At 38.7% G+C, this 27,873-nt stretch overlaps 1 protein-coding gene across 2 annotated transcripts in view; it reads left to right on the forward strand.

Moving 5' to 3' along the window:
- arhgap24 (Rho GTPase activating protein 24) overlaps positions 1-27,873 on the forward strand; it is a 136,196-nt gene that overhangs the window by 48,835 nt on the left and 59,488 nt on the right. For both annotated transcript variants that reach the window (XM_041810905.1, XM_041810904.1), the window contains exon 3: positions 10,416-10,503. In XM_041810905.1, coding sequence (XP_041666839.1) covers positions 10,416-10,503 — 88 coding nt within the window. The remainder of the gene's footprint in view (positions 1-10,415; positions 10,504-27,873) is intronic.

Genomic DNA, 27,873 nt, shown 5'->3' on the forward strand with positions numbered 1-27,873 from the left:
GTAAACAGCTGGCTTGTGGCATCTGGCCACATGACAACTTACATTGGTCCTAACTGCACACTAGCCTCAGATATTGATTCCCTTTGCGCAGCACTGGATGCTCACTCTGCACTGCATCTGTTAAAATAGTTACTTCCTTACTCTGAATTTCCAACCTGACATACCAGATAGACTCTTTTGTACATTGTATGTGATGTATTTCACATCCATGTTGACATCTGCCCATAGTTTTTGTTTGGGAAGGGCATAACCTTGGAAAAAAATTGTGTAGATTGAAAAGAAGAATGTTCTGTCACAGTCATTATGGGTTTGTCAAGATATGTGATGTGTTGGGCCTTCGCAGTTGTGAATGTGATGTATGATGTGTGTGGAGTGTTGTCGATTGCAAACAAAACCCAACCAGCTGGTGGAAGCCTGGGAGGGAGAGAGGAGAGAGAGATGTTAGAGTGGAAGCTACTTAAATAAGCTGAGACCTGATTAACACAAGTGTGCAGAGTTAACTGCTATATCCACTGATGGTCCTCCTGACTCTGCCTATTGGCTGCTGAACCAGGAAACCAAACCAACCAAACTCATAGGCATAGAGCAGGCCGTCAAACCATGAGGACAGTGAATAGAATGAGAAAGTGGGGGAGGGACATGTGGGAAAGGAGCTGCAGGCTGGACTCAAGCCTGGGCGGCCAGTGGACAAGGGGTGGCAATCTGGGCCCCCATGTTGTCCAGTTCTGATAGAAGTTGCCACTGTAGCTACATCTAAGCTAATCCCTTCACTGGCAACCATTGTTTACCAGCTTGCAGAACACCTAAACCACACCTGTAGCTATTGGGACTGGGTACGTCCCCCGGCCTCACAATATGATGCGTATCACAATACACACTGATTTGGGGTCATAAACATGACATAATAAACGTCATTGTTCTACACTGTATTCACTACAGCAGCTTGTCATTATTGTAGAGGTTAACAAAAGAGGTATAGTTCAAAGGTTTTTACAGTTTTAAATGGTTATATTCAGATCCTGAGAGATCCAAGTAAATTAAAATAGTCTTTTAATAACCACTAGGCATTCAGAAATTAAAATACAGTAATATTTTATTTTCTAAACTTAAAAAAGACTCTCTGTTGTCTCTCCTCCTGTTGTTTTTCCAACTTTACATGTAATATAAATGGTTTAACTTAACTATAAGCTCACTTTCATTTTTAAGAACATTTTTCGCTTTACTTTTGCCAAAAAGAAATTAAAACAGACCTGCTGTTTCTTTAATGAGTGGACAAGTGAGGGTTAAACAGCAGTACTAACACTGCCTGCAGCAGCTGCCTGAAGCCATTAACAGACAAAGATTCGTACATTAACAGACATAGCTTTGTATATTAACAGAGAAAATTTCATACATTAAGGGACAAAATTTCATATTTTAACATAGTTTCGCAAGAGAACAGATAAAGTTTTATATGTTAACAGATAAAGTTTTAAAAGTTAAAGTGGGGGTATTATGCCTTTCTTCAAAGCTTTACACCATCTCTCTGATACCCACGAAGTAGCTTCACATGGTTTAGAGCTCAAAAAACTCCTCATGTTTCTCACACTAGAGTCCTGAAGAACCCTTATTTTAACCTCCGTCCAGTGTTGCCAACTCCTCAGTAAGGAAAGTAGCTATTGGCTGTGCTAAAAGTCACCAGAAGTCACTAAATGATCTCATCACCTAATTTGCATAATTGTCCATATGGATTTAATTGTAAAGGATGCTGTAGGAGAGAGGAAAAACATCATGAGAGAGACAAAAGTGAGTAAAAAGACCCTTATTATGTGTAGAACAACAAATGAACTTGCTTCTGTCGATTCTTGTTTTTATAACATCACAATTCCAACCCTCCTTTATCTGGGCTAGGCAAAATGACTCAAGAGATACTCCAGCAGAGTAACTTTAAATTTTATTTTGGTTTATCATTTATTTATTATTCTATTTTTCTTAGAAGTTTAGTTTTCTTACATTTGGTTTAGTTTTAAACCTTATGGTCCATTTAAGAGCCTACAAAAAACCAATTTATTTTTTTTGTATACAGTCCTCATTAACAATCTAAATGGACCAAAAAGAGACAATCAAAAAAACTGTCACTGCCTTCCCAGCGCGGTTAATCTGTAGTCTGGACATGGAGGCGTGAGCATCTCCTTCTCTGACCGCAGCTGAAAGGGACTGCTGCACAAGGAGTGGGCTGCCTTTCAGTGCTTTGGGACGGGAAGGGGCCCACGGCAGCACCCGCAGCTCAGAGGTGCTACAACGATATGTGCTTTCACGTCAGAGTCTGCAAAAGTCTCCAGTAACACCAGAAAAAGTCACTAGATTTGTCACTAGTCCCTTTTTGAAAAAGAGTTGCTAGAGCGGTCTAAAAACTCGCTAAATATAGCGACAAAGTCGCTAAGTTGGCAACACTGCCTCCGTCTGCACTGCCTCCGTTTAAAACGCTTTGTTTTCGCTGCTGTCTCTTTAAACCCCCCCCCCCCCCCCCACTGACCTGCTGTCTTTCGATTGGCTGATTTTCTGGAGGCTGGCCGGCGGCAGGACACAATGTTTTGTGCCTGCTCCCTCCAGTGTGGCTATATTGCTATGCTAGTACTTGTAAACTTTGAATGAACCGATCCAACTGAGTAAAATATGGCGAATTTTGATATATGTCCGTACGTGTTAGACCAGGAGTCTGCCCCTTATAGTTTGGAGAGAGAGGGGGAAGAAAACCAGCAGCAGCGAAGGATAGAGAAGGACGTATCTGTTTTGTAAGTGTTTAATTACTGTGTTACTAAATGGCTTTGATTATGTGGACTCTCTGTTCATCTTGTGGGGGCAGTCTGTTCCGCTTTGCCGGCAGCATGGACGAACCAGTCAGGAGGTCCTATTGCGATGACCTCATCAGTTCGCTCCATCAAAATCTCGTCTCGGGAAGATCTCGGAGAGATTCCCGACAAACCGTTTTCATCAATTTACAGTCTAATTCCAAGATAACTGCCACATACATTTATCTTTTGGTTTGAAAATTTTGCTTACATGAAGTATGGACACCCAACATTGTGACTTTATATTTATGTTTTAAAAATCGGAAAAGTATAATACCCCCTCTTTAACAGATAAAGTTTTTAAGTTAACAGATAAAGTTTCTTAAATTAACAGATAAAGTTTGAAAGTTAACAGATAAAGTTTCATACATTAAGTTCATTTACCATTTTGCTAACATTCCTATTATATGTGTGAGTGTGCCTGGGATTGGCTCCGGCCCCCCTGCGACCCCCAGCGGGATAAGCGGTATAGAAAATGGATGGATGGATGGATAGGCTAATATTTTTGCACAACTATCTTAAATTTGCAAAACAAGCTAACTTGATGGTATGGTACTTGAGGGACAAATTTTAAACATTAGCTGTGCAAAACCCCCCTTTTTTTTTTTTTTTTTTTTTTTTGGATAAACACTTCTTATTTTATAGCACTATGTCAAAAAAGTCCAACTTCAGCATGAAAACTGATAGTTTGTCCTTTGAGTGACTTTGGAGTTAAGATATTGGCTGTGGTAAAGGATAAATCCATGAGCACATGAAGCCAAAAAGGCACTCTGACTTTACTATGGTAGCTTAAAGACATTACCTATAAAAGTATAGAGATTTTGTATTTATAAGGTTAAGTAAAGAAAGACACTGAGACAGTGAGAATTGCAGAGGGATTCCTGTTAGTGGGCTATTCAATGAATCATCACACATGAGGGTACATTATGTTTAACTTTGCCCTTCAGTGATAGAAATGTATAAAAACCAGATATTTGAAAATGAGCTATTTTATTGCATTACTATATCCTGTATGTTGTGTAATTGTCAAGATATAATAAGGCCTCTCAAAGGTCAGAAATAGTCATTATCTAAAACTAAAAGAAGAAGGGATAGACAGTAAAAAAATACTAATTAACTTTCTTGAACTTTAACATTCCTCCTCTGAAGGTTTGGCTTTTTAAAAGAGGAGCATTCAATCTCCATGCTTGTATTTTATTAGATTTCAATGTAATTGCTTTCGCATTTAATGTTCTATGTAAAAAAGAAGGCAGATCAATACAGGCACTTTCTGAAAAAGTTTGAGGCATTTTATGAATTTTTTTAAACATGCAAGTTCTTGGATGGAGAGAAAAGTTGTCAACATCATGTAGGCAGCAGCAGAAGAAGGAGCAACAGTGACAGGAATTCCTGTTAGAAAGTGACAGGAACATTGTGTTTTCCAGCTGCTTGCTCTCAAATCACTGAAGGCTTTTTGTCTTCGGGATCTTGTACTTTTTGATGGATTTTCTGTGTTTGTCAAAGAAGCATTCTTGCCAATGTTGTTGCCTACTTCTGTAGCTCTCTGTCCCAGATTTATTTGCCTGAAGGTCCTGTGTTATGTTTGTTCTAGGTGCCAGAGATGTACTATTTTCATGAAAGTCTGCTCAACACTTTTCAGGTGATTGGAAATAAACATTCTCCTTTTCTGATTTCCAGTCCTTTTAATTTTCTTGCTGATTTGAATCTTCCTGATTTATCCTGTCTTACTTCTTCACATCATTCACACACAGTTAATCCACAGGGTTAATAAAATTAATGTAGAAGTTCTCTATTTTTTCTGCCCTGTTGCATTTGACTGGCATATCAATATTTTAGTGAATGTTTTGCAGTCACAGCTGTGGATTTTACTGCGGCTTTTAAAACAAGGCTCAGCCAGCCAGTGCTGAAGATGTGTAGTACCTGTTTTATAACTGTGAACTAAGGATGACATTTATTGGATTGATGGACTCAGTGGAGCGATCAGAGCTGAATAACCTTTGGTAACTCTTTGCCACTTGAATAGAGAGGTCTTCTAGAAGGTGTTCAGGTACAGCTGAGCTTAGGTAGTAGATAATAAAAAACATAGGCAGGCTGATGCTGCAACACACTATAGTTCAGTCATGTACATACCTTACACAGATGTCTGACAGAGTCAGACTTCCTGTTTGAGAGCTCAGTGAAAGTGAAAGTACAGATGAGTCAGTTGATAAAAAAAGACAAGTGCTCAACCAGCCAATGAGCTCTTAAATGACCTGATACACAATGACTTCTGCTTGATTGACTTCAGTGAGAATATTTGTACTCTGAAATCAATGTTTGCCTCAGTATATTAGACTGTTTAATTATCCCGCCACATATCCTGTTTTCTAAACTCATTCTTCAGGCCATATTATGGTTAACAAACTAAGACTGTCTCTTTACTGAAGCTTGAATCTTGCTTCATTTTAACGTTAAAATCTTTGTTTTCATACTTCTACAGAGAAATCCCTTCGGCACAACAGTTGTTATTTTTAAAGCATTATATTGACATATTTTACAACATTCCTGTTTCACCATCAAGTGTCTGTGAGATGGCGAGCAACTTACAATAATGATGAAACATCTGAAAAACAGATGCTGCGGTCAATTATGAGTAATATATGCATCTCAGAGTTGATTCCATTATCTGTCTTTTTAGGCTAAGAAAATATTTTCTTCTGTTTTGAGGGCCTGTTGGTCCTCTTCAGCTGTACTGTGACAGCGACACGCTGTCATTGTACCCTTAAAAACAGCATCTCTGAATTGGTGAAGCTATCACTCTTTCCCAATATGAGGGCATGGCTAAAGGTTGATAATGGGGTTTCACGGATGATGAAATGTGTTTGAGCTTCTGAGTGAAACATAACAGGTGCAATCAGTGTGAATTCAGAGTTGAGAACAACAAACCTAGCAAGAGTTTAACTTTCATTGTCTTTCACAGTTGTGGCTTCCTCACAATATTTTAACAAAGGGTGGATTTGATTTTCTTCCCACAGTTTATTAATGCTCAGACAATATAATTGTACAGAAGTTGCTACAAAGACATAAAGATAGAAACTAAATATAAAAACAGGAAGTGGTTTGATAATTTGGCTATACTATCTAGCTGTGATTGAATTTATTTATGGGAAATATGCAAGAAGTCCAACACCAGCTGCTAATTTATACATCCTTTTTTATTAAAAGGATGAATTATTTATGAATCAGACTTAACAAAAAGCAAGAATTAACCATGGATACTCTCCTGGATAAGTCATAGCGGTAGTATTTCATTCTAAAGTCTATTTTAATTAAGAACCTAATGAAGAAATTGGCATTGCCCCCCTTTTCTCCATAACCATGACTGTACTTTAAACAAGCTTAGAGCGTAGAGGTAAAATGTTTGTTTAATGATCCATTTGGACATTGCTGGTGTGTGTGCCAGCTGGTCAGACTAAGTTGAGAAAAAGCCATTAAATGAACAGACTTGGAGTCAGAATGAGTAATCAGGTATTTGCTTACAGTCAAAGAAAACTCTGGGTTTCATTTAATTTAGAGCATTCATCTTTAAAAACAAACATGAGCTGTCTGCTGTTGCTCTTCTGTTGTAGATTTCCCTTCAGTATTTTCTGTCTCATGTTTGTTTTGCTTTTGGCTGAGCATTGAACATAATTGGATTTGGATCATTACACTGTTTCCAAAAAAATGACCTCAGCTTTGTTAACGACAATATAAAAATGCAGAAATTTCCCAAAATAGGCTGGGACTTTTTGCTCCACAATGGGTTGGGTCAGGCTACCGTACTATTTGCCGGGTAAATATTCCTCTGTCTGTGGTCAGGTTTGTCTGCAGCAAACAACAGCCTAACAGGGAGGATGTCTGTGTGGAAAGTGTGGCTGAGGCTTGGCAACATCAGAGGGACAGCAGCAGTGTTGAGGTTTTACAGTATGTAGGAACGGAGGTTGTAGGAATGTGTACTTTGATACTTTTTGATGCCATGTGTTTTAAATAGGAGTCTGTAGTTTTTATTATTGATCATATCTACAGTTATTTAGACCGTTACAAATGTATTTGTGCAATTTAGACAAAGGCATGACCTTGCTTGCAATTTTGTTGAACAAGTTATGACCCAGTATTAGTTGCTTAGGACTAGTATTTTTGTTGTTGTGCAATTGAACAAGCTTAGTTATGTATGATTTTTAATATTCTGGGAGAGACTGAAATATACACTGACCAAAGGCACATATTTTAGGTATATTTGACCCATCTATGATTCATTGAAGATGTTTCCAGTTTCCCTCAAACCATTACAATGTGCACAACAAAAAGCTCCATGCCCACTTAAAAACTTCTCCAAGAGCATTTTAATCCCATGACACTGAAGCTGAGCAGATTGTCTTGCTTACAACCACATCAAACAATCTCTGTCACTCCCTCATTCCTCCTCTTTGTAGCATGTCTGTCCCATCTTTATGACCCCCTCCTTTAAAAGCACTTCATCTGGGGCCTCAGGTTGGGTTTCCACTTCCTTGTTGTCACAGTTATTCAGTGCTGCTCATTAAAGAGCTCTCCCTCTCAGCAGGAAGGAAACCGACTCCCCTCAGATCTTGTGTATGTGCGTGGGTCCCTAATACTGAAGCTGTCACCCGTGGACATCTTGTTTGCATTAACTGTAACCCAGATAGAGGGCACCCTAATGACTGTCAGATGCTGCCATGTGGCACTGATGTGAGAGTTGTTAATCAAGTGAGAAGTCAGCGAGTACATAAAGTAACAACCTGCTGCTGGCTGTGTTGTAATCCTTTTTATATTCTTAATTAGAAGACATAGTGCAGTAAGAAGCTATGGTGCTGTTCTCACTGGATCAACATATTCAGTGTTTTCAACAACTTAATTCTAAGTTAGAATTAAGTTGTGTGTGGCACGCCGGTAGTCGAGTGGTTAAGGTGCACGCCATGTACGCAGGCAACCCGGGTTCGAATCCGGCCCGTGGCACTATTTCCTGCATGTCTCTCCCGCTCTCCTCCCTGTTTCCGACTCTATCCACTGTCCTATCTAAAAAAGGCAAAAAAGGCCAAAAATAAAATCTTTAAAAACAAAAAAAAAAAGAATTAAGTTGTGTGTGGTTTATCTAACACAAAAATTATGAATTTGTCAATAGATCAATCTGATTTTTTTTCTTTTTCAGCAACTTTAGTGAGCCCATTAAATGTCAAAAATAGGCCTAATATCAAATTGGGTTAAACATCAATGAGTGAATGTGGCTAACTTTAGCAGTGCTAACACAGCTGGCTTTCAGTCCCTGCAGGTTTGTGTCCACATGTCTATGTTGAAAATGGTCACTCATTGCTTTGGTCAAGTGGTTACACGAGATAATGTCCTAAAGCAGCCTACATTCAACTTTATCTCCATTTTCAGATCAAAAATTTGTAAACAGCAAGTGACGTTTTGAGCTTCCTCAGATCAAAACACTGCCAATCTACCACTGCCACTATATGATAAATGATCCTGCAATGCACATAAAAAAGTATTTGGTGTTAGTTATTTCATTGGTAAAACCCTAAGAATGGACCCATATTACCTTTGTATTAACTTAATCATGATTTTGATTAGCAGCTGCAAAGATCTCATTTGGCAAACTCAGAGCAAACGAAGCCCTCCTGAGATCCCCCATTTACAGTGTTTTAGATTTTGCATGGCAGTCAAATTTTTACATGTAAAACGCTAATAAAGTTACTACTACCTGTTTTTCTGCAGCAGCTGTCAAAAATGAGGGATGTTCTAGGCATCTATTTCCCTTTTTGGCTAAACGGCAAGTTAATTTCCATTTATCCAACTAGTCTAAAGAGAAGAAAATACTTAGAAAACAGTCAGATTCATCACAGGGTTGTTTTGTTAGTGGGTGTGATGTCAGCCTGATATACTGTGTAAAGTGTAGCTAACATTAGCAGCTAGCTCCGCCAGCCTTCGTTCCTCTTTGCAGACATAATATCGTGCTTTGATATGTGGCCTTTTCACCTCAGTTGAGTAGTTATATGTAAGTTCAACCATTTTATAACCATTCAACCAGCCTACATGCCAGTTAATTTCCATTTATTACTTAAAAAACTGCACTGTTCCTACTACATGCTAACCTACAAGCTTTTCATTCTTACATATGTTCATGTTCTGGTGAAGTGCCGGGGGAAAGCTCAGACAGGAAGGCAGGCCTTTCAGTGAAGCTACAGCGGCTTTTAGAGGCAGGAGGTTCATTACAGTTTAAAAGAGCATTATAGACCTACTTGTAATTCTCACACCTGCCAATTTATTAATTGAATCTAACCGTTTAACTGCACATCCCTATCAAATACAACATAAGAAGTTTGAATTTGTGGAGAAAAAGTGACTAAAAGCGACATGGCATGCATCTTTTCCATCATTTAACACGCTCCTCTATGGTCTAAATGACAAGTTTGTGCTTTCAAAGGTTAATGTGGATCAAGCATCAGAGGAAGTTTTTGACCCCATGTAAGAGGGACACTCAGAACACTTTGCTTTGGTGTGTGCCTCTTTGAATATGAATGAGCTCCTCCTCACCCCATCCATCTCCTCTGTGGGGTGTGCCCACCATAATACCACTGTAGGCTCCCATGGCTATGGGTGGAGACACCATGCATGTGAGGAGCAGGTATTAATAAAATGAAACCCTTTTAAGTACGCTATATGCAAAAGCAGTTTCTTAACACCACTACTGTATATGACCCTCAGAGGTTCACAGGTATGAAGACGAGCATTTCTATCTCTTCAGGTCTTCCAGTATAAGAGGTGTTATCTCAGGGTTTCTCTTGCCCAGTTAATGAGTGTAGATCCACCATGATACTCAAAGACCACATCACGCATAAATCCCTCACTGCCTCATTAACAGGCAGTGTGACTCTTCAGTGAAGTTGTTGAGAGGTTGACTCTCTGAAAAGCTGATGCTGAAGCTCCTTCTGTTTAAAGCAAAGAATCTCTGGCCTTTAGTGTCACACAGATGATGTATCATTGTGGACAGAGACCACAGAGATGGTGATCTGCTGTAACGTAATCACTTTGCCACTTTTTATAACAGCTCACCTCCAACATCCATCCATAATACTGGGGACCTACTCTGTACACACAACCGTCTCTGCTGTCTGAGTACATTCTGAGTATGAAAGAGCAGGGTCCTTTAACAAACTTGGTAGAGTTTCAGAATCAACTGTCCAGTGATTGTCCGATGTTTCTAAAAAGGTCAAGCAAAGTTAAAAGTGCAAGATCAAAGAGTCAGTTACATAAAAGAAAAATAAGGCTGTTTGATCTTAAACCAGGTGCAACTCTAATAAAAAGCACTGAAATTAAACATCAGACATGTGCCATCGTGAAAAGAAAGTCTTCCTTTGATTTTTTTGTTTGATGTCTTAAAAAGAGCACCTAACATTTTGAGTCTTTTTTCCATACAATTTTCAGCTGAAAATAGCTAGATTTACTGATCAAAAATGCAGAATGTCGGCATTTATTTTTTAATGTTTTACATGATAGATAGTTTTACTGGTTTGTCTACTGATCCATCTGTTCTTTATTCCACAGGGAGCCATTTTCTTGCCTGGAAACAAAGTTTCAGAGCATCCAAGCAGCAGTGATGATGGGGGGAAATTTCTCTTTGAGGTCATTCCAGGTAAGATAGAGCAACTTTATCGATTGAATCTTTGCCAAGGACAAACAAGAAGATAAAGATCAACATGTGTAGTACAAATGTGCATACTTGTACTCTTACATGTGGCTTTTGCCATACATCCAGACTTTGTCTCTGAACGATCATGCCTTCGTCTTTTGTTCAGAATCGTCAAGGCAGTCGCTCTAGATGTTATCATAACTGTACCAACACGAAACAGGTTTTAAGCATTCAGCTTCAATGCAGCGGAGTCTAGCTAGATGAGATTTTACGAGATTTGCAAAGCTCACGCCCAAAACTCCCTTCAATGGAAACACATTCAAAGCACAATTGTACTTAGTCGAAATTAAGGAAATATTGTTTTTATTTTGCGAAATACTGTTATGGAAAGTCAGCTAGTAATAGTTGTGAAGTACAGGCATCAGGCAAGCATCGAACCAGCACTCCACAAAGTTTATTTACTTGATAGTATACCACCGTTTTCTTTAGATGTAGGATTATGACCTAATGAGGGAGAAATGCTGTTAAAACGGGGGCACCACCACCTTGGTCTGCATCCCTGTCTATCTTAGCATGTTTGTGCAGTGAAGTGGCCACTTGCAGTACGCAGTGAATGGGGGTGAATTTTCAGTAACAACAGGTCATATGCACAGTGATGGCGAGGGCTGCACTTGGTGGTCATAACAGTGTGTGTCTCAGCATTTTATACTGGTGTGTCAGCCACACTAGTACACTGGACCAAACCAGCTTTTGAATGAACAAATAGGTACCCTCTGGTCGTCAGATCTCACAGTTTACATTTTTATGAATTCATGTGAAAACCCAAATGTTACATAAGTTATCAGTTTTCAAAGTTATATAACTGATGTTAATAGTCCAAGCTAATGAAGGCTGCTGTTGACTGTGGCTTTCACTGAACAGTGTATAAAAGAACAGATTTAGTGCATTTGCACTAAGCTGTATTGTTGTGTGGTTTACATAAGTGAAGTTTTTTTCCCGGTCAACCTCTTCACTAGACAGCGGGACATACAGTATATCTGTTGTTTTTTTTGCATTACACAAATTGTGCTTAAACACAGCAACATGCTGGCATCCCTATGGCTTCCCAGTATTTTGGATTTTTGGTCAATTTTGCTAAAAATTGCCAGTTATCATGATAAACTAGCCACATCTGTAGGGCTGTATAGTCCAACATTTGAGCTGGTACTGTGGCAGATTTTTCAATAAAGGGACCGTGCTGGCTACCATCTTCTATCAGTGATGTAACGCCCTTAAAGAATAACTCAACAAATACCATTTTAAAAAGTATCTCTTTAAGTAAAGCTAGGCTTCTCACCTAAATAACTGAGCTTGCCAGAATGTTATGCTGCTTTTATTCAGATATTTGAAGCTTTGTTCAAAAGCTTCATCCTCTTAAATAAGGGACCACGCACACAGATAAACTCCACACAAACTCATGTAAAGAGTATAGATGCCAGAAGAGTGCATTGAAGTGTTGTAACCAACACAAAGAATTGTGGGGTATTTTCTAGAGGAAAGCGTTGTCAAGAATGTGAATCTGTGGATATTTAAAACAGACATGCACATTGGGGACACAGACAGCTGGTAAAAGAAACAGTAGCAGAGTGCATCAACAACACCAGTTGATCATCCTACAGTAAAAGTCCATAGAGAAAACACAGGAAGTGTGCAGAAGCTACTTGCAGTTTATTTGTCTTAAGTATTTTCCCTTGTGTGTATTAACTACAAAAACTTGACTTCAGTGGATTCTTTCTCATGATTTATAGCTCCCATTGGACACAGTGTAAAACAATGTGACTTGGGAGATTTTACACCAAGTTCATGCACACATTTGTCAGTAAAGGTCGATAAAAGGCTGGAAGGATTGAGCCAAAATAAAATGAGTGGTGTGGGCAGTTGGCCAGAGCTGACAGATGTAGTCCAGGTGTGCCACAGGTTGTTTGGAACTCTGTTTGTAGTGTTTTATTTTTATCTATTTTTTCTGAATGACTATTTTATTGTAGTTCCTTTAAACAGCAGATCAGCTTTAGATGGCAAACAATTCATAAAATTCTGACAACACCAGCAAAGCTGATACTCACTCAGCCCCTCCCATACCCTCCCACACCCAGTGCAGTGTTTTATTTTTTGAGATGGTAATGTCCTTGGTGGTTGGGCCCTAAAAGATTGAGACTTCACCTTCAGACAGATCATCTCAGCAACCTTAAGTTGATTCTTGCTGGAGACTTTCCATGATCACTTAAGAATGTGACAAAGTTCAAATAACAACTTTGGATAAACAATTGTAATGCTGGAAGATGGTTAAGTTATTGAAAAAAAAAAGCAAAAAAGAGAGCTCAACATTATAATGGGCGCAGATGTAGGATTGAAAGGCAGACATAAAGCCAATGCATCTCTCGCTTTTGATCCTGACATTCAGCTTCTGGTATAAAGGTGAAGGATGTAATTGAAGTACATCCTGCCTTTCTTTGAGTCCAAAAAGTGACTGCTTGATGCTACTCCTATGCTGGACTAGGGTGATGTTTCATAAAGACGCATCTTGTGTCAGAGTTTACATGCCACATGTATATATTAGGGAGCTCTTAATAGGGGTCAACCAAAATTGTTTTTTCAGGGCCGATATCAATACCGATTATTATTTGTACATGTGACCGATAACTGATATTTGGAACTGATATGCAGTTATGACAAACAAAATGTAATCACTGTGGCAAAAGTAAAACTGCATGTTAAAAAAATTAAGGAAAATAAACAGTTTAGTGCTAGCTCTGTCAAACAGCACAGAGCAGCACATGTTGATTGGCTGGTAGTTGTGTGACATCAAGCCATCAGATATTGCTGTGGGCAGGACTGTAGAGAGTGAAAATAAACCAGAGGGGAAGACACATCTCACAGTGGAGCCAAAATAGCACATCTTTGAATGAACTGATCATCGGTACAATAAAATGCAGATACTTATAATCACTAATTGCCAAATATTGACATCAATAATTGCCATCAATAAACACTTTCTTGGTCCTTAAAATGTTATATTACCATGTTGGCTGGTCTTCTTTCTCAACACAAAACTGAAACACTGGCCTATTCTAATATACAAGGCTAGTTTAGGTCTAGTACCTCCATACATACTGACCTACCCAGAAGAGTACAGGAACTTACCAGTGCAAATTCCAAATTTCAGGGGTGATCAGCTCCTAAAGAAACTGTGACATGTAGACATTCTTGCAAGTATTCAGTAAGTCCACAATTACAAATTGGTCTACATATTTGCAGATCTGTGCTAGCATTTGTGGATCTTTGTACAAATGTGCAGATCTTTACACGGATTTGCAGATCTTTACACGCATTTGCAGATCTTTACACGCATTTGCAGATCTTTACACGCATTTGCAGATCTGTACACGCATTTGCAGATCTGTACACGCATTTGTGGATCTGTGCATGCATTTGTGGATTTGTGCACGGATCTTTGTATGCATTTGCAAATACTTTTGCAACAGTAATAGCTCCATACACATCACCCCTACCCTCATCCACCTCCACTGGTTCCCAGTTACATTCTGAATCAAATACAAAATCCTCCTCCTCACTTACAAATCTCTTCATGCCCTTGCCCCTCAGTACCTCTCTGACCTCCTTCATCCATATACCCCAACAATTGAAACTGTAATCTAGGTGATTATGAGTATCGGATTGGGACTCGGTATCAGCAGATATTCAATATTAAAATTTTGAGATTGGAGGCCAAAAATGCTGATCGGGACAACCCTAAAAAATACCCAACAGATAAACAGGTGTATGTAATTTTTGAGTGCTATTTGTACTCTCATAGAGTAAATACTTAACAGTAGTGACAAAACTGTGGTTTACCTACAAGGGAGAAGTGAAACAATGAGGGGCACCATCACTCAGAGAAATGTATGACAGAGATACACAGTAAAGTAGGATTAAATACACCATTAACAATATAATGGTGATTATGTAATATTTCCTACCACTGAAGCCACTGCTAAACGTGGCCCCTCATTAGTGCTTTCTCTACAGGATCAGTCCCACTTTTATCCAGTGGCAATTCTAAATGGTTTGATGAAACTTTAAATATAGTTATGTAAAGAAAGAAAGGAAACTGAAGAGAAAAATGAAACTGTTATTTAGAAGCCACCCTAAATCATTGTGCCACCTGTCAGTCTCACTTCCTACTTCCAGGCATAAAGTATACTTGCATGCTGTTAGCTGTGCTCACTTCAAATGTTCATTTTTTTTTTTATTCACCTAAAAGTTTATGAGGTGTGACTGATTTTTAATTTCTGTGGAGCCTGTGAGACTCACTATTTTCCAGGCGCAGCTACAAACACTTTATATATTTTTCCACATGGGACAGACTGCAGTATGAGGGGAAAACACATTTGAAATCTGGTGACTCAATTTTTTCTCTATCTGCAATAACAGTCACAACAGAGTATCCACATAAAATCAGGTGCTGTCGCAAAGAACTGCTGATGAAAACTAGCCTCTGAGCTACCAATGGTGCATTGACATCTGTCTGATGGGGCGTTTGATGGTTTGCAGTAACAATACCAGTGCAATATTCATAAAAAGCCCTCTAAAAATGTTGTTTTGTGCAGGAAACAGTGATTAAAATAGAAATTTAAGGAATAGTTGCCCTTAGAAGCAGTCCAGATCACAGGAGCAGAGGAAATTTACCCTCTGATGAAAACCTGATTCAAGAAGTATAATAATATATTAGTTATCATTAACAAATACACAAGAAAAATGTCTCCAGCTGGTAGAGTGCAGTATATCCTAATTTATCTGTGATGTTTGGAAGTGAAAACTCTGGGCAAAAGGCCCACAGTAATGAATGACTTCACCTTTAAATCTGTTTTTCCTCTTGTTTCAAAGGCAACATCTTCACTGACTAATGAGGCTTCATAACACTTTATGCTGAAATTAAGTTTTGTTTTGTTCCAGCTGAATTTATGTGGGATTTTTTACCCGATTTGGCATAAACCCAACATACATTAATGGTTCAGACTATTTATTTAGACAAATGATAGTTAGAAATGAAAAATACTACATTTGTATCATCTTCTTATGCACAAATATTTTCCTGGTACTGATTTTATTGTGAGATCATGCAACTTTTCCTGAACAGAGTAGACACAGCTTAATTGTGTCAAGGGTAAACAAAACATGTTTCTGATGACATGCTGCATGCAAGGGGCCCAGGACCGGATCTGAGTGTATGTTAGCCCAAAGTCTGGTCTGGTTTTGTCAGTGTGAATGCAAACAGACCTCACTCATGCACTGGAAATCATTAGGATCCAGTCATGTCTGGAGTTTGGTGATATTTGAAGAAAGATTAGAGCACCAAAGGTAGAGCACACTGCAAACTATGCACTGCTATTGGGTCCAAACCCACCAAGTTGAGAGCCTCTGCTCTACAGGGAACTCCCTACATTGGGTAGGCAGAGGAGAATAAGTGTGTTTGACTCAGCCTTTGTCCCAATGCTAAGCTTAGCTAAGCTAACCAGCTCACATTAGAGACATTGTGGTTTGGATCTGGCCCCAAAAGAATGTCAATAAACATTTTTACCCAAAATGTCAAGTATTCCATCAGCTATCACATGGTTTACTCATACATACCATAAGGCTTCTCTGGTTTGTGAATATAGATAAATCTGTCCAGTGTCTATTGTAAAGTTTCCTCTTCCAACTTTAAAAGGTTGGCTTTGTTCTGGCTTTGCTTCTGATTCCATGAAATTACTCACAGACCAAAACACAGGGATTAAAACAGTGACCGTCTGTATGTTCACTACAAAGGCCTCATGGGATTTTAGAGCACATCACATCTCTGCAGTCTTAATGCGTCATCTGACTTAAAAGAACCACCATTACTACCAAACTGTTTTCCTCAGTGTTCAGCGTCCACTACACTACGCCCTCCTAATGATGGAAAAGAGGAACATTTCTTGTTATGAGACAGCAAATAAAGAGGTCTCACAGAGGCAGAGGGAGCAGTGAAAGGAAAACACAACACATTTATTCCACTGGTCTAAATGGAGCCCTGCAGTTTGAACACAACACAAGGACAGTCGCTGGCAGACGGACAGACGGGAAGTGATGGAGGGGGGTCAGAGTTGTACAGAGATGTCCGTTGTCTTGGGAGGGCGGTGGTGAGGTTTGGACACGAGCAGCATCAGGACATCTGAACAGGGAGAGATTCTGCTCTCCGATCAACACTGTGTTCTGAATCCCAAATCTGTTGTAACCTTCAAGCATTATAATTTAGGATGGTAGTGTGTGCCTTAAGGTTTAAAAAATGGCATTTTATTCAAAGCTGTGAAACAAATATGGGCATCTCAGGTAATGCTGGTTATATATGCTTACTGCAAACCCACCATGCTTTGACCAACTGTTATTCTCTGTATTTTATTAAATTTTAGTTCTGTGTCTTGTATTATATTTGTATGTATGGCTGCTCAATTTTGAATTAATGTTAACTGTGCCCATCTTGTCCAGGATACTCTTAAATAGGAGATTACTCATCTCAGTGGTTTTCCTGGTCAAATAACATTTGTGATACAAACTTGAGGAGTTTGCATAGAAAATACTGGGATATCATCTTAGATTCCGTACAAGTTTAACAAGTTGCATTTTTGTTTCCTACAACATAGTAAAAAAGGGGGTGGGGGGGGGGTAATTGGGTTTTTGAGGGGCAATTTGATTGGACAATTTGCTGGAATTTGCCTCGAAATTTAGGGGAATTTGCTTGAAAATTTGAGGAATTCCATGGGATTTTGTGGGATTTTTGTTTAAGGTGTTTTAGAATAGTTTCACTGAGAAATTTAGAAATTATTATACGATTTTTTAAAAAGTATTATTCTATAGGATTTTGAAAAAAAGAATTGTACAAATTTTCATAGAAATTTTCTTTAAGTTTTGGAAATGTTACCGAACTTAAGCAATTTTTTGTTTCGGAAACGTCTAATAATTTTAATTTTTTTTTTTTTTTTTTTTTTTAAAGACATCCAGTACTTTTAGTAGAAAGCCAAAAACCTGACCTGTAAAACCTGATTATAAAATGTTTATTAAACCGAGTAAACAGTCTGCTTATGGAGAAAAAGCTTGTCCTCTGTGAAAACATTCCAGTGCAGCCAGCTTAACTTACATAGCTCTGTTAGCTATGAAAGCTGTGTAGAAAACTGAGCTACATAGCTAGCAGAGCTAAAGCTAAGCTCACAAAGCAGCAACACAAGCTACATATCTGCATCACTGTGTAGCTAACTTAGCTTTAGATAACCAACCTATGTAGCTATGTAGGTACATTATTTACTTAGCTACATTAGCTTTAGTGACGTTTGCTAATGCTCACATTGCTAAAGCCAACTTAGCTACACTGGCTAATGCAGTAGTGTTGATTATTAAGCTAGCACAGCTATGCTAGCTTTAGCTAAAGCTAACAAAGCTAAAGTGAGCCACTGTCTTAATTCAATCCTGGCTTAGACCTCTGTTCCTTTTTTCTGTTTTATTTTTGAAATGTTGCTCATTCTGTAAAGTTAGCAATGTGGCTACTTCATGAATTTAACTGCCAGACTGAATTCACGCATAAAGTTGAATTTTTGTTGAGTTTTCTACACACTTGCCTGTGGAGCAGACATTTTTAGCACTATAAAAATATTTTTTGCGAAAATGACTTCCCGCAAGTAAAGAAATAATATTTTTGTTCTGTGTAGTACAGTAAGAAGTAAGATTAGTTCTGAACTCTCAGTAAGCAAGAACGAGAAGAGCTTTTTCTGTTCTTCTTTCTTGCTAGTCTCATCTTTCATTTCTCTCTGTCTTTGACTGTTTCTATCAACATCTGGGTCCTCAACCTGCAGAAAGTGTCACTGATGCAGAGAGAGGGGGGGGGTTTCACCACACAGCTAACAATATTTAGACTAGACTCATGGCCTTTATTTTGAACTGTCTGACAGAGACACTCAGGTACAGACACAATAGGGCTTTTGTTCTGCTCACCAAAACAGAGACTTCAAGCACCTCTTGATGTTTCACTCTGTCACGCTGACACGTTCCAGCATGTAAATGCACTCATGGGCCTGAGCTCAATGCACGCATATGTCTGTCAAAACTTCAGGCATTGATGCTCATTTTTACGTAATCTGAGCAAACGTATGTGAGCAGATGTTACTATACAGTTATATTTGGATGTATCTGCAAACTTCTATATTCTGGTGCTTCCTAGGGGATCACAGAGGAAGTCGCCTCTTAAGAGTAGCCTCACACAGGCAGCTCTGACAGAATAAAACCTGGATTTCTCTCAGTCCATATATCTGGAATACATATCAGAACATCCTGCCGCTTAGGATTAGTGTGCAGTTATCTGATGTTGTTGAATCCTCCCAAGAATGTCAGCTATGATGTGAATACATCTGTGGTATATGCTGAGCAGCTACAAGCTGATTTTTTAGACTGAGATAGTGAGAAAGCAGAATAATGAGTTTGGGTAAAATGGCACAGACTTGGTTGCACAAATACCTGTAGCTAAATGTCACTCCCCATGGTTCAACTGTGATTAATCATCCTGTTCCTTTTAAAACGGCACAGGAAGCATTCCCCACTGTGTTTGTGATGGAGAAACTGTGTGCTCCTCTTTCCCCGAGCGCTAATAAACAGGAGACTTCGGTTCCAGCACAAGTCGAGTATGTCTCTCTCTCTCTCTCTCTCTCTTTGCCCCAGGCGCAGTCTTTTCCTCCATTCCTCTCTTTATTTGCTTGGTGGCCTGGTTAAAGTCGCTTGCTGGTCAGGGCGCCCACAGTTGAATTATGGGAATATTTCCCCACTCATCCCCTGAGGCCTCCATCCCTCCATTCATGAGAAGACCCTGGGATCATGTTGCCAGAAGCAGGTGGCTAGCCTGGGGCATAAATGCTGTTTACAGAGCAAAGCCTGGGCCAGTATAAAACATACCTGCAGAGTAGAAGTTTCCTCTGCAGTATAAGAGATCATGTTTGGGTTCAGTGGTGTGTTTACACTTGTGAATAATGTCTTGGTATTTCCTTATTTTGACTTTGTTTTAATAGTGCTCTAGGGAAGTTAGAACCAAGAAGAGCCTCCCTATCTAAAAAAAAGTCTGACAGTGCCATCATGTGGCTATTGAGGTCATTACAGTGCTGGAGAAACCCCCCCCCCCCCCCCCATGATCCAGTCTGCTTAGGTTAATCTTTTTTTCTTAAATGTGAAACTGATCATGCTTATTTTTTTAAACTAAGAGGATTAAGGTGAGAACGTGAGTGCAGGCCCATGTGTTTCTGAAACTGATGCAATGCACTAATGGTGTGTTAAGCTGTTTTAATGAATTATTTATTTATTTACTTATTCATTCTCCGTTAGTGCCTAATGGATCCCCATTAGGCACTAATGAATTAGCAGCTACTCGCCTTAGGGTCTACACAGGAAAACACTAAAAGATTCAGTCAATTTACAGTATTAAAAGTCAAAGAAAAATGGATAAAGACAATGTAGAAGTCATATCAAAACAATAGTAATAGTAAAAAAACCACAGAAACAGTGAGAAAGTAAGTTCACGTCTCTCTGACTACACAAACTGAGTTTGCCTTTCAAATTACTGCCACTTTTATTGCCTCTTATGGTGCTGTGAAAAAAAAATTTGCCCCCCAAGATAACCAGAGTAAATACATAATGCAATTTTTGAATGATAATTTCATTCATTAAGGGAAAATTACCATTCAAACCTACCTTGCCTCCCCCATTGTTAAATCATAAATTAACTGTTATTATCCACGTTTTTTGGAAAGCTGAGTTCATTTTCAAGACGTCACTTAAATAGAACCTGTCTGGCAAAGTGAAGTAGGCTAAAAGATCTCAAAGAGCAACATATGCTGCCATCTAAAGGAAGAACAGATGGGAAATAAAGTCCCTGATGTCTATCAGTCTGGAATGGCCAACAAAGCCATTTCTAAGGCTGTGGGACTCCAGCAAATCATGTTGAGAGCCATTATCCACAAATGGGGAAAACTCCTGGAGTCAAAATTACTCCAGGAGCACATAAACAACTAATCCAGGAGGTCACAAAAGAACCCAGAACAGCATCTAAAGACCTGCAGATGTCACTTGACTCAGATAAGGTCAGTGTTCATGAGAAAGAGACTGGACAAAAATGTCATCCAGGGTAGAGCTCCCCAGCCAAAACCACTACTGACCAAAAACAACACAAAGGCTCGTCTCACATTTGCCATGAACATCTCTATCAGCCCCAAGACTTTCAGGAAAATATTCCGAGGACTGATGAGACTAAAGCTGAACTTTTTGAAAGGTGTTCAGGTTCCATCTGAAGTAAAACTAACAGCATTTCATGAAAAGAACATCATAGCAGTCAGACATGGTAGTGTGGGGCTTTGCTGCTTCGGGACTTGGACAACTTGCTGCAGTTGATGGAGCCATGAACTGTTCTCTCCACCAGAAAATCCTGAAGGACAATGTCTTGCCATCAGTCCATGACCTCAAGGGCACTTGGGTTATGCAGCAGGATAATGATGAGAAAAACATGAGCAAATCCACCCCTGAATGGCTTAAATAAATAAAGGTTTTGGACTGGCCTGGTTGAAGTATGGACTCAAATCTGATTGAGGTACTATGACATGACCTTAAAAAGGCTGTTCATGCTAGAAAATCAATATAGTCTGCAAAACTATTTTTAATTCTTGAATCAGATGAGGTGAGAGTAATGTCTTTGCATTTCATTACTTACACAGTTACAGGACAACCCCAGCAAACAGATAAGGGATACCATTTTGTCCAAATGGGGGCGCCGAAATCAGCACAAGCAGAGATCCTCGCAGGAGTTATAAACTTTTTTATGAAATACCTCTGATTCATAGCAGCTCTCTCTTGTGTGTTTCAATCATTACTTAACAATATGCATGAATCTCATTAGTGACAACTTAAAAGTTTAAAATGTTGTTGTTTGTTTTTTTAAATGAAGTGTGTCCATGATTAATGCTACCTGAGCCTCCGGTGACTGCCTATGTGACATATGCCTGATGGGTTACCACTTAGGCAGCAGCTGTGGTGACCTCTGCAGTGACTTATGAGTGTCACATGTAAGTGAAGTGAATGTTTTATTTACAGTGTGCCTGGTGTGATGGATTTATGATGATCAGAGTGTAAATAAGAGCAGGTAGGCGAGGCAGAGTGGGAGTAAATCAGAGGAGGATCTGAAAACATTCAGCATGGAAATCCTCCTTTTATTATTTTTCTGCTTAACGAATAAAACTGAATACAAGCTGTCATTACATGATTACTCAAGGAATGTGCTGCTTTACTTACCATTATTGCCAGGCTTCTCATTAAACAGCAATTGGAGAGTGATGACAGCCGTGCAGCCGTAGACCACAGACCTCTGTACTGTTTGCTATGTAGAAGCCAGAGTTATTTATTAGCTAGAACTTAAGCCCTTTAAGTTGATGACTGAATGACGGATGGATGAATTAAATTTCAAAAAAAGCCAAACCCAGCCAGGAACCGTGTTAGTAACACACACAATTCCTCCACTTGTTGTTTGCTGGTCATAAATATGGCTGCTACGAGAGCCGTCCCCCAGGCATGAGGGTTTAAGGTGAAAGAAGCCCCAGTGGACTCACTGGGAAAGAGAATTAATATGTGGTGCTGACATTTCAGTGTCAGGGTCTATGGAAGTGCCTCTCAAACTGGCCCCAGTGTCTCATTAGTCATGGATAATTTCTGCTTCTAACCTTGGCTGTATAGAAAGTATATGGAGGTATAAACAAAGGTTCACTGACTGCTGGTGCAGCTTTGACATTGCTATAATTAAGTTTATTTCTGAACTACTACAATCCATTCTTTATAATCTCCTGTCATCTGAGGCTCAACTCTGCACACATTATAATGGTGTTTATGGAGTGTCTGGAAGCCTGTGGGTTATTTTAATCCAACAACAGACTCACAGCTTCATCAGCGGTGCTATTTTAAGGCAAACACAGAGCAGCAACTGGATTTCTCTGTTTTCAGAACTTTGACTTTCCATACTTGTTCGTTATCTCTCAATGCAGTGGTTCCCAACCTGGGGCCTGAGGACCCCTGGGGCACTGAAGATCTCAGGGGGGTGCAGGGCCCTGTCTTTTCTGACGTTGTCAAACTTTGATGCATATATTGCTCATTGAGCCAAAACCTCATATCTCCAGAATGACCACTGTTCAGGGAATGAGAAAAAGCTGTATCTGTCAATCAATTTAACACTGAATGGTAATACTCTGCATATTTTTGAAACTTTTATTGCTTTAAAGTTGGTTAAAATCCACTGCCAGATGTAAAGGGTGACTAATAGCAATGCTTTATAAAAAAAAAAAGTGATTCAAGGCCAGCAATATATTCTTTTAGTGTCATGTATGATGGCATGTAAGGGTTTCTAAAAAGAATTTTAAAAATTAAAATGATCCGTCCTTTTGTGAGCACAAAAAAAGAGATTTTATTTTTTAAGGAGGGGCATTTTATTCAAGATTATAAGGTCATATATTTACAAGAAAACAAACTCAAAGTTTAAAAAGTTCTTAATTTATGCAAAAAAAAAATGTTCCTTGAAGTTTCTTTCTTTAAAAAGTCTTGAATTTTTTCATTAAATGCTCAAATATTTTCAAACTGATTAATCTACAACAATGTAAAATCAAAACTTACATGAAACCAAACTGAAAACAGTGGTTGGAGTTTTGACATTTCAACTTTTTAATCTAAAGAAATTTGATTTGGTTCACATACATTTCTGACTTTCAAAGTAAAAAAAACATCATAAATTAACACATTTTAAACTTGAGAATCTCACATTTTTTTCTTGAAAATTAGCAGATCCTCTATTATTTTTTATTTTAGAGTTGCCCTAATACACTGTCATAACAATAGAATGTTTACAAATAGATATTTTGTCAAGAACAAAAGTATTCAGGCCTGCTATGTTGGGATTTAGTAAATAAGGTGAATTAGTTAGTTCCCATCAAATGTTCATATCGTGGACCTGATTGCACTGCTAGTGAAGAAAACAATAATGAAGAGGTTAACATCAATGATAGTATCTGGGTTGGTCTTCGGTGTTAAGGCTCTGTTATGCTCTCCATGTTAACGGCTGCACGGACACAAAATAATGCAGAATCAGAATGCCGAAACATCTGATGCTTTTATTCCTAGCGCCAGCCTTCTCCTTGCAGTAAATTTATATTTCCCCAAAAGTTAGGGGGAAGTGTCTTAAAATGTCACATGTAGCATGTTTTGATATCTGACACATCTGCGTCTGTAAACATTTCAGAGATGTGCACGGCCGGGCAGAAATTTGCCACACAGGACCTCATGTCTGAAGATTTAAGGTCGCATTTGATGCATGGACACCTGCTGCTCTGCAGATACATCAGGCATCAAACAGGCTTGAGCCTAGAGAGAAAGTGGTCGTTGGCTGTACGTTCTGACTGAAACAAGTCTAAGCAGAGTTGATCACACCTGGTCTGATCATCCCAATATCTCAGTGATCACATGAACACTTACCCACTTCATGTGCAAATAAGCATGGAGCCCCATTCTCCTTCAACAGCCTTTAAAAACAGGAAATACAGACAACATACTGCGGACATGATCTGCACATTCATTATGGATGTGTTGGCTTTATTTCTGTACAGTGGTAGGAGGCTGAGGTGCATTGTACATATAAATATATAGACTTCACACAACCATAGCCTCCTACACGTGCTCCACAGCCAGAGCTAGAATATATTTTAAATCCAAACACAGGTTTGATCAAATTAATCTGACACATAAGATATACACCGTCATCTTTGTAGTTCAAAACGCAAGTTTTGATATATTGATTTAATTAGCAGTGAGATGTATAGTACCCACAAGGCTTCTAATGCATCATAAATCCAGAAAGCAACAGTACCAATGCATGCATTAAAGGGGAAGCAGTAAATTAATCCATGGATATTACTGTGGTGAAAATAAAGCCAGATGACACGTTTCTGTTTTGCTCATAAATGTGTTGACAACCTTCACTGGCATGTCTGATTTTAAGACGTGTGATGCTGTCGTTGTCCTTTCTCATGACATTTTCAAAAAGGTCATAAACAGAACTTGTATTTCCTTTCTCTTTCCTCGCCTTCAGTGTGTGTTTGTACGTGTGGGATTGTTTGTGTGCCGACGTGTTTACACACTCATGTTTTCCCAGCGTGCAGATAAAGTCAGTAACCTGCTGTCTATGACACAGGGACATATGGCCTCTTGGAGGAGTTGTGGCCCAGCAATCTGCTGTTGACATTTGTCATATGAGGCTTCTAAGACTCATACTCCATGTTGTTGTTCTCCTGAAATTTTGAAAAGAAAAGAGCTCCAGAGGGGCCGAAGGCCTTCTCACACAGACACGTCAGCAGGGGAAAAGTCTCTGAATGCACCAAAAATTATTTTATACCAGTAGAGAATTCTGTCAGATTTTTCCCTATTGCTCAATTTTTCATATTGGATTAGGTCATTATATCAGGAAGTTGTATGTGCCTGTTTGTGTGCCAAAATCCAATTACTGAATCATTTCCTCCCAACGCAACATGCAATATAGAAATAGTGAGCCACCCACTGATTTAATTAGGGACATCTTCACCATAGGGTGTATCAAGGAAGGATTTTTCTGATCTGGAATGTTCATTTAATGCTCGCTACGGTGGCATGAGGCATCAGCAGTTATATCAGTGATATTTTGAAATGTGTGAATGGGATTGTGTTGGCTTTTTTCTTTGGTAAATACACATAGTTGTCTTGGAAAACAGACAAATGTTTGTTTTTTTTTGTTTTTGTTTTTGTTTTAGGGATGCAGAGTATTAACAGAAAAAACTGTACTGGCAGATATGAAAATTTCTGCCAATATTTACTACCAATATTTTGACTATAAAATCATCAGCAGTGAATATTGGCCATACAAACAAATAAGTTATTGATGTTCAGGCTGGACCAACAGATCTACATCACCTTGTCTTTTTCTTTATCAATCATCATCCTTACTCTTTAAAGGTGTTTTTTAAGGACTGAAATTTCAGGTCAGATCCATATTTGAATATCGGTATTGATATTCATATCAGCTTAAATTATGTGGAAATATAGTATCAGCATATTGGCATCCCCATTTTTTTTTAGCTGTAGTAGATATTTACATTGATAAGTGGATCTCTGTTTAGCTTTATATAGTTATTAGGTCTGGGTATTTCCCTCAGCCATGTTACACATCACAATACGGGCTACATTATATGTGTTCCGATACATGTTGATTTGGGATGATAAATATACCCTAATAAACACATCCTACACAGAACTCACTATGGCAGTAGTTAGTTATTGTAGACAATAAAAGAGACAGCATTTTTAAGGCTCCTATACTTAAAAACATTTAAATTCACTGCCATAGAGATCTAAATAAATCAAATTTGTCTATTGATTATCCATAAGGTATTAATGATAGCATATACGGTAATATTTATCTTTTTAAACTTTAAATGGCCATTTCTATTGTCCCTCCTCCCGTTGTTTTTCATACTTTTCATATGATATTCTGGGTTCACTTTACTATAAGCTCACTTGCATATAAGAATGACTTTTTGCTGTACATCTGCACAAAACCGGGCATCTCAGTATCTGTGCAGCGTTTCTCAAACTCCTTAAAGACTTCATGATGAGCACCAATGTTCGGTTAGTGTGTACAAATACAGCATAAAGTGCCACTGATCTTCTTAAGTTGAGAAAAGTGTTGACTTTCCAGGGTCATTTAATGCTGGTTGGGACGATACTAGTGAGCCTAGCTGTTGTTGCTAACTGCTAACAAAGGCTCATTTATGCTCTGTGTTTGGAGTGCATATGTTACAGACAGACCTTTCTGTCCATACTCTGCATTCATTTTATCCATTTTTCGTCTGTTTCCTCAATGCTTACAGGTATGGACCAAACTTAGCAATTCCACCACCAATGAGGCAAAACAGTTTAGTAGCAAAACTCAACAAAGAAGAAACATTTGGTATAAAAGGTGGAACTTAACTGGGGTTTCGAAAGAAATATCAGTAAATATCGAGTGAAGTGTTAGAAAATACAAACATATCAGTGGTGTTAGCTCACCTTGGCACAAAGACAACTTCATGAGCACAGCTGGGTAGTAAATGGCCTGTTCTATCTTCATTCCATGGAACAGATGGAGCAGCATCAAAGTAGCTCCATGAGAAATGGTGCCCCTAGTGGATTTGTTTTAAAAATCCTCTGAAATATGAGGGCAGTAGTGGTGGTAATGTTTATAATGCACATGTCTATTTTTAATAGGTGCATAGAGCATAAATGAGCCTTAAGCCTGTTGTTGTGTGTCAATAGAGATTGGTGTTGCTGTAATATTTTACCTTGTTTACTTCATAGCTTGCATGTCTCTCTACCTACTCCTGACTGTGGTTTTGAAGTAACGGAAAATAATCCAGTATCTTTGCTTTTACCCTGCAGGTAGTAGATAGACACTATGATCAATTTTCACAAGTCAGCAGCTGGCAAGGAAATCCTCATTTTAACTGAGTTACTAATACCTTCAAATTATTACAATTAAAACAACAAAGACAGAGTTTGAGGCCTGCCTGACATTATCCCATTTGTTCAATATCTCCTCTTCATGCCAGCAGTGCTGCTATAGCCTAAATTTGCCTAAACAAAAGCTTGGGTTGGGAGAAGATAATAAAGCCAGAGGAGATTCTTTTAAGGTTTCCCACTTTGGTTATGGAAAATCACTCAGTGTCCCAGAAGGTAGATTGAAGACATTTTGTCTTTGCAGAGGGGGTGAAACGCTGACATTGACTGGGAAAATACTTGGAAGGTGTAAGAGGCGGTTTGAGAAAGAAAACCCAGTGGACTCATTCGTTATTCAGGAGAAAAGAAGGAACATTCTGAGTCTGAGAAAATACCTCTGGCAGTGGTTACTCAGATATTTAGAGAACTAGTAAACATAAAGACAAAAGGACTGGAGGAAACTTTGTTTCAAGTTTTGTAATTCTTCATTTACACTGTATTTAACTACTGCTCCATGATTCTGTATTGGTAATTTCTGGAAGCAGAACATTTTTAGAGAACAGAGTGTTAAAAATCTCAGACAACTCAAACTTTTCCCTCTAACAGCCTGTGACAAAGTGCTGGAAAGGAAACTCTGGCTGACTGTCAAATGGATTTAGAAGTAGCAGAGCAGACTCCTGGAGGTTAGCAAAGTAAAGACAAAATCTTTTCTCTTTCCTCCCACACTCCACTTGAAGTTTTGGGGTTGGTAATCCT

Source organism: Cheilinus undulatus, linkage group 17 (genome assembly GCF_018320785.1).
Source record: "Cheilinus undulatus linkage group 17, ASM1832078v1, whole genome shotgun sequence".
In the NCBI taxonomy this organism is placed as follows: domain Eukaryota; kingdom Metazoa; phylum Chordata; class Actinopteri; order Labriformes; family Labridae; genus Cheilinus; species Cheilinus undulatus.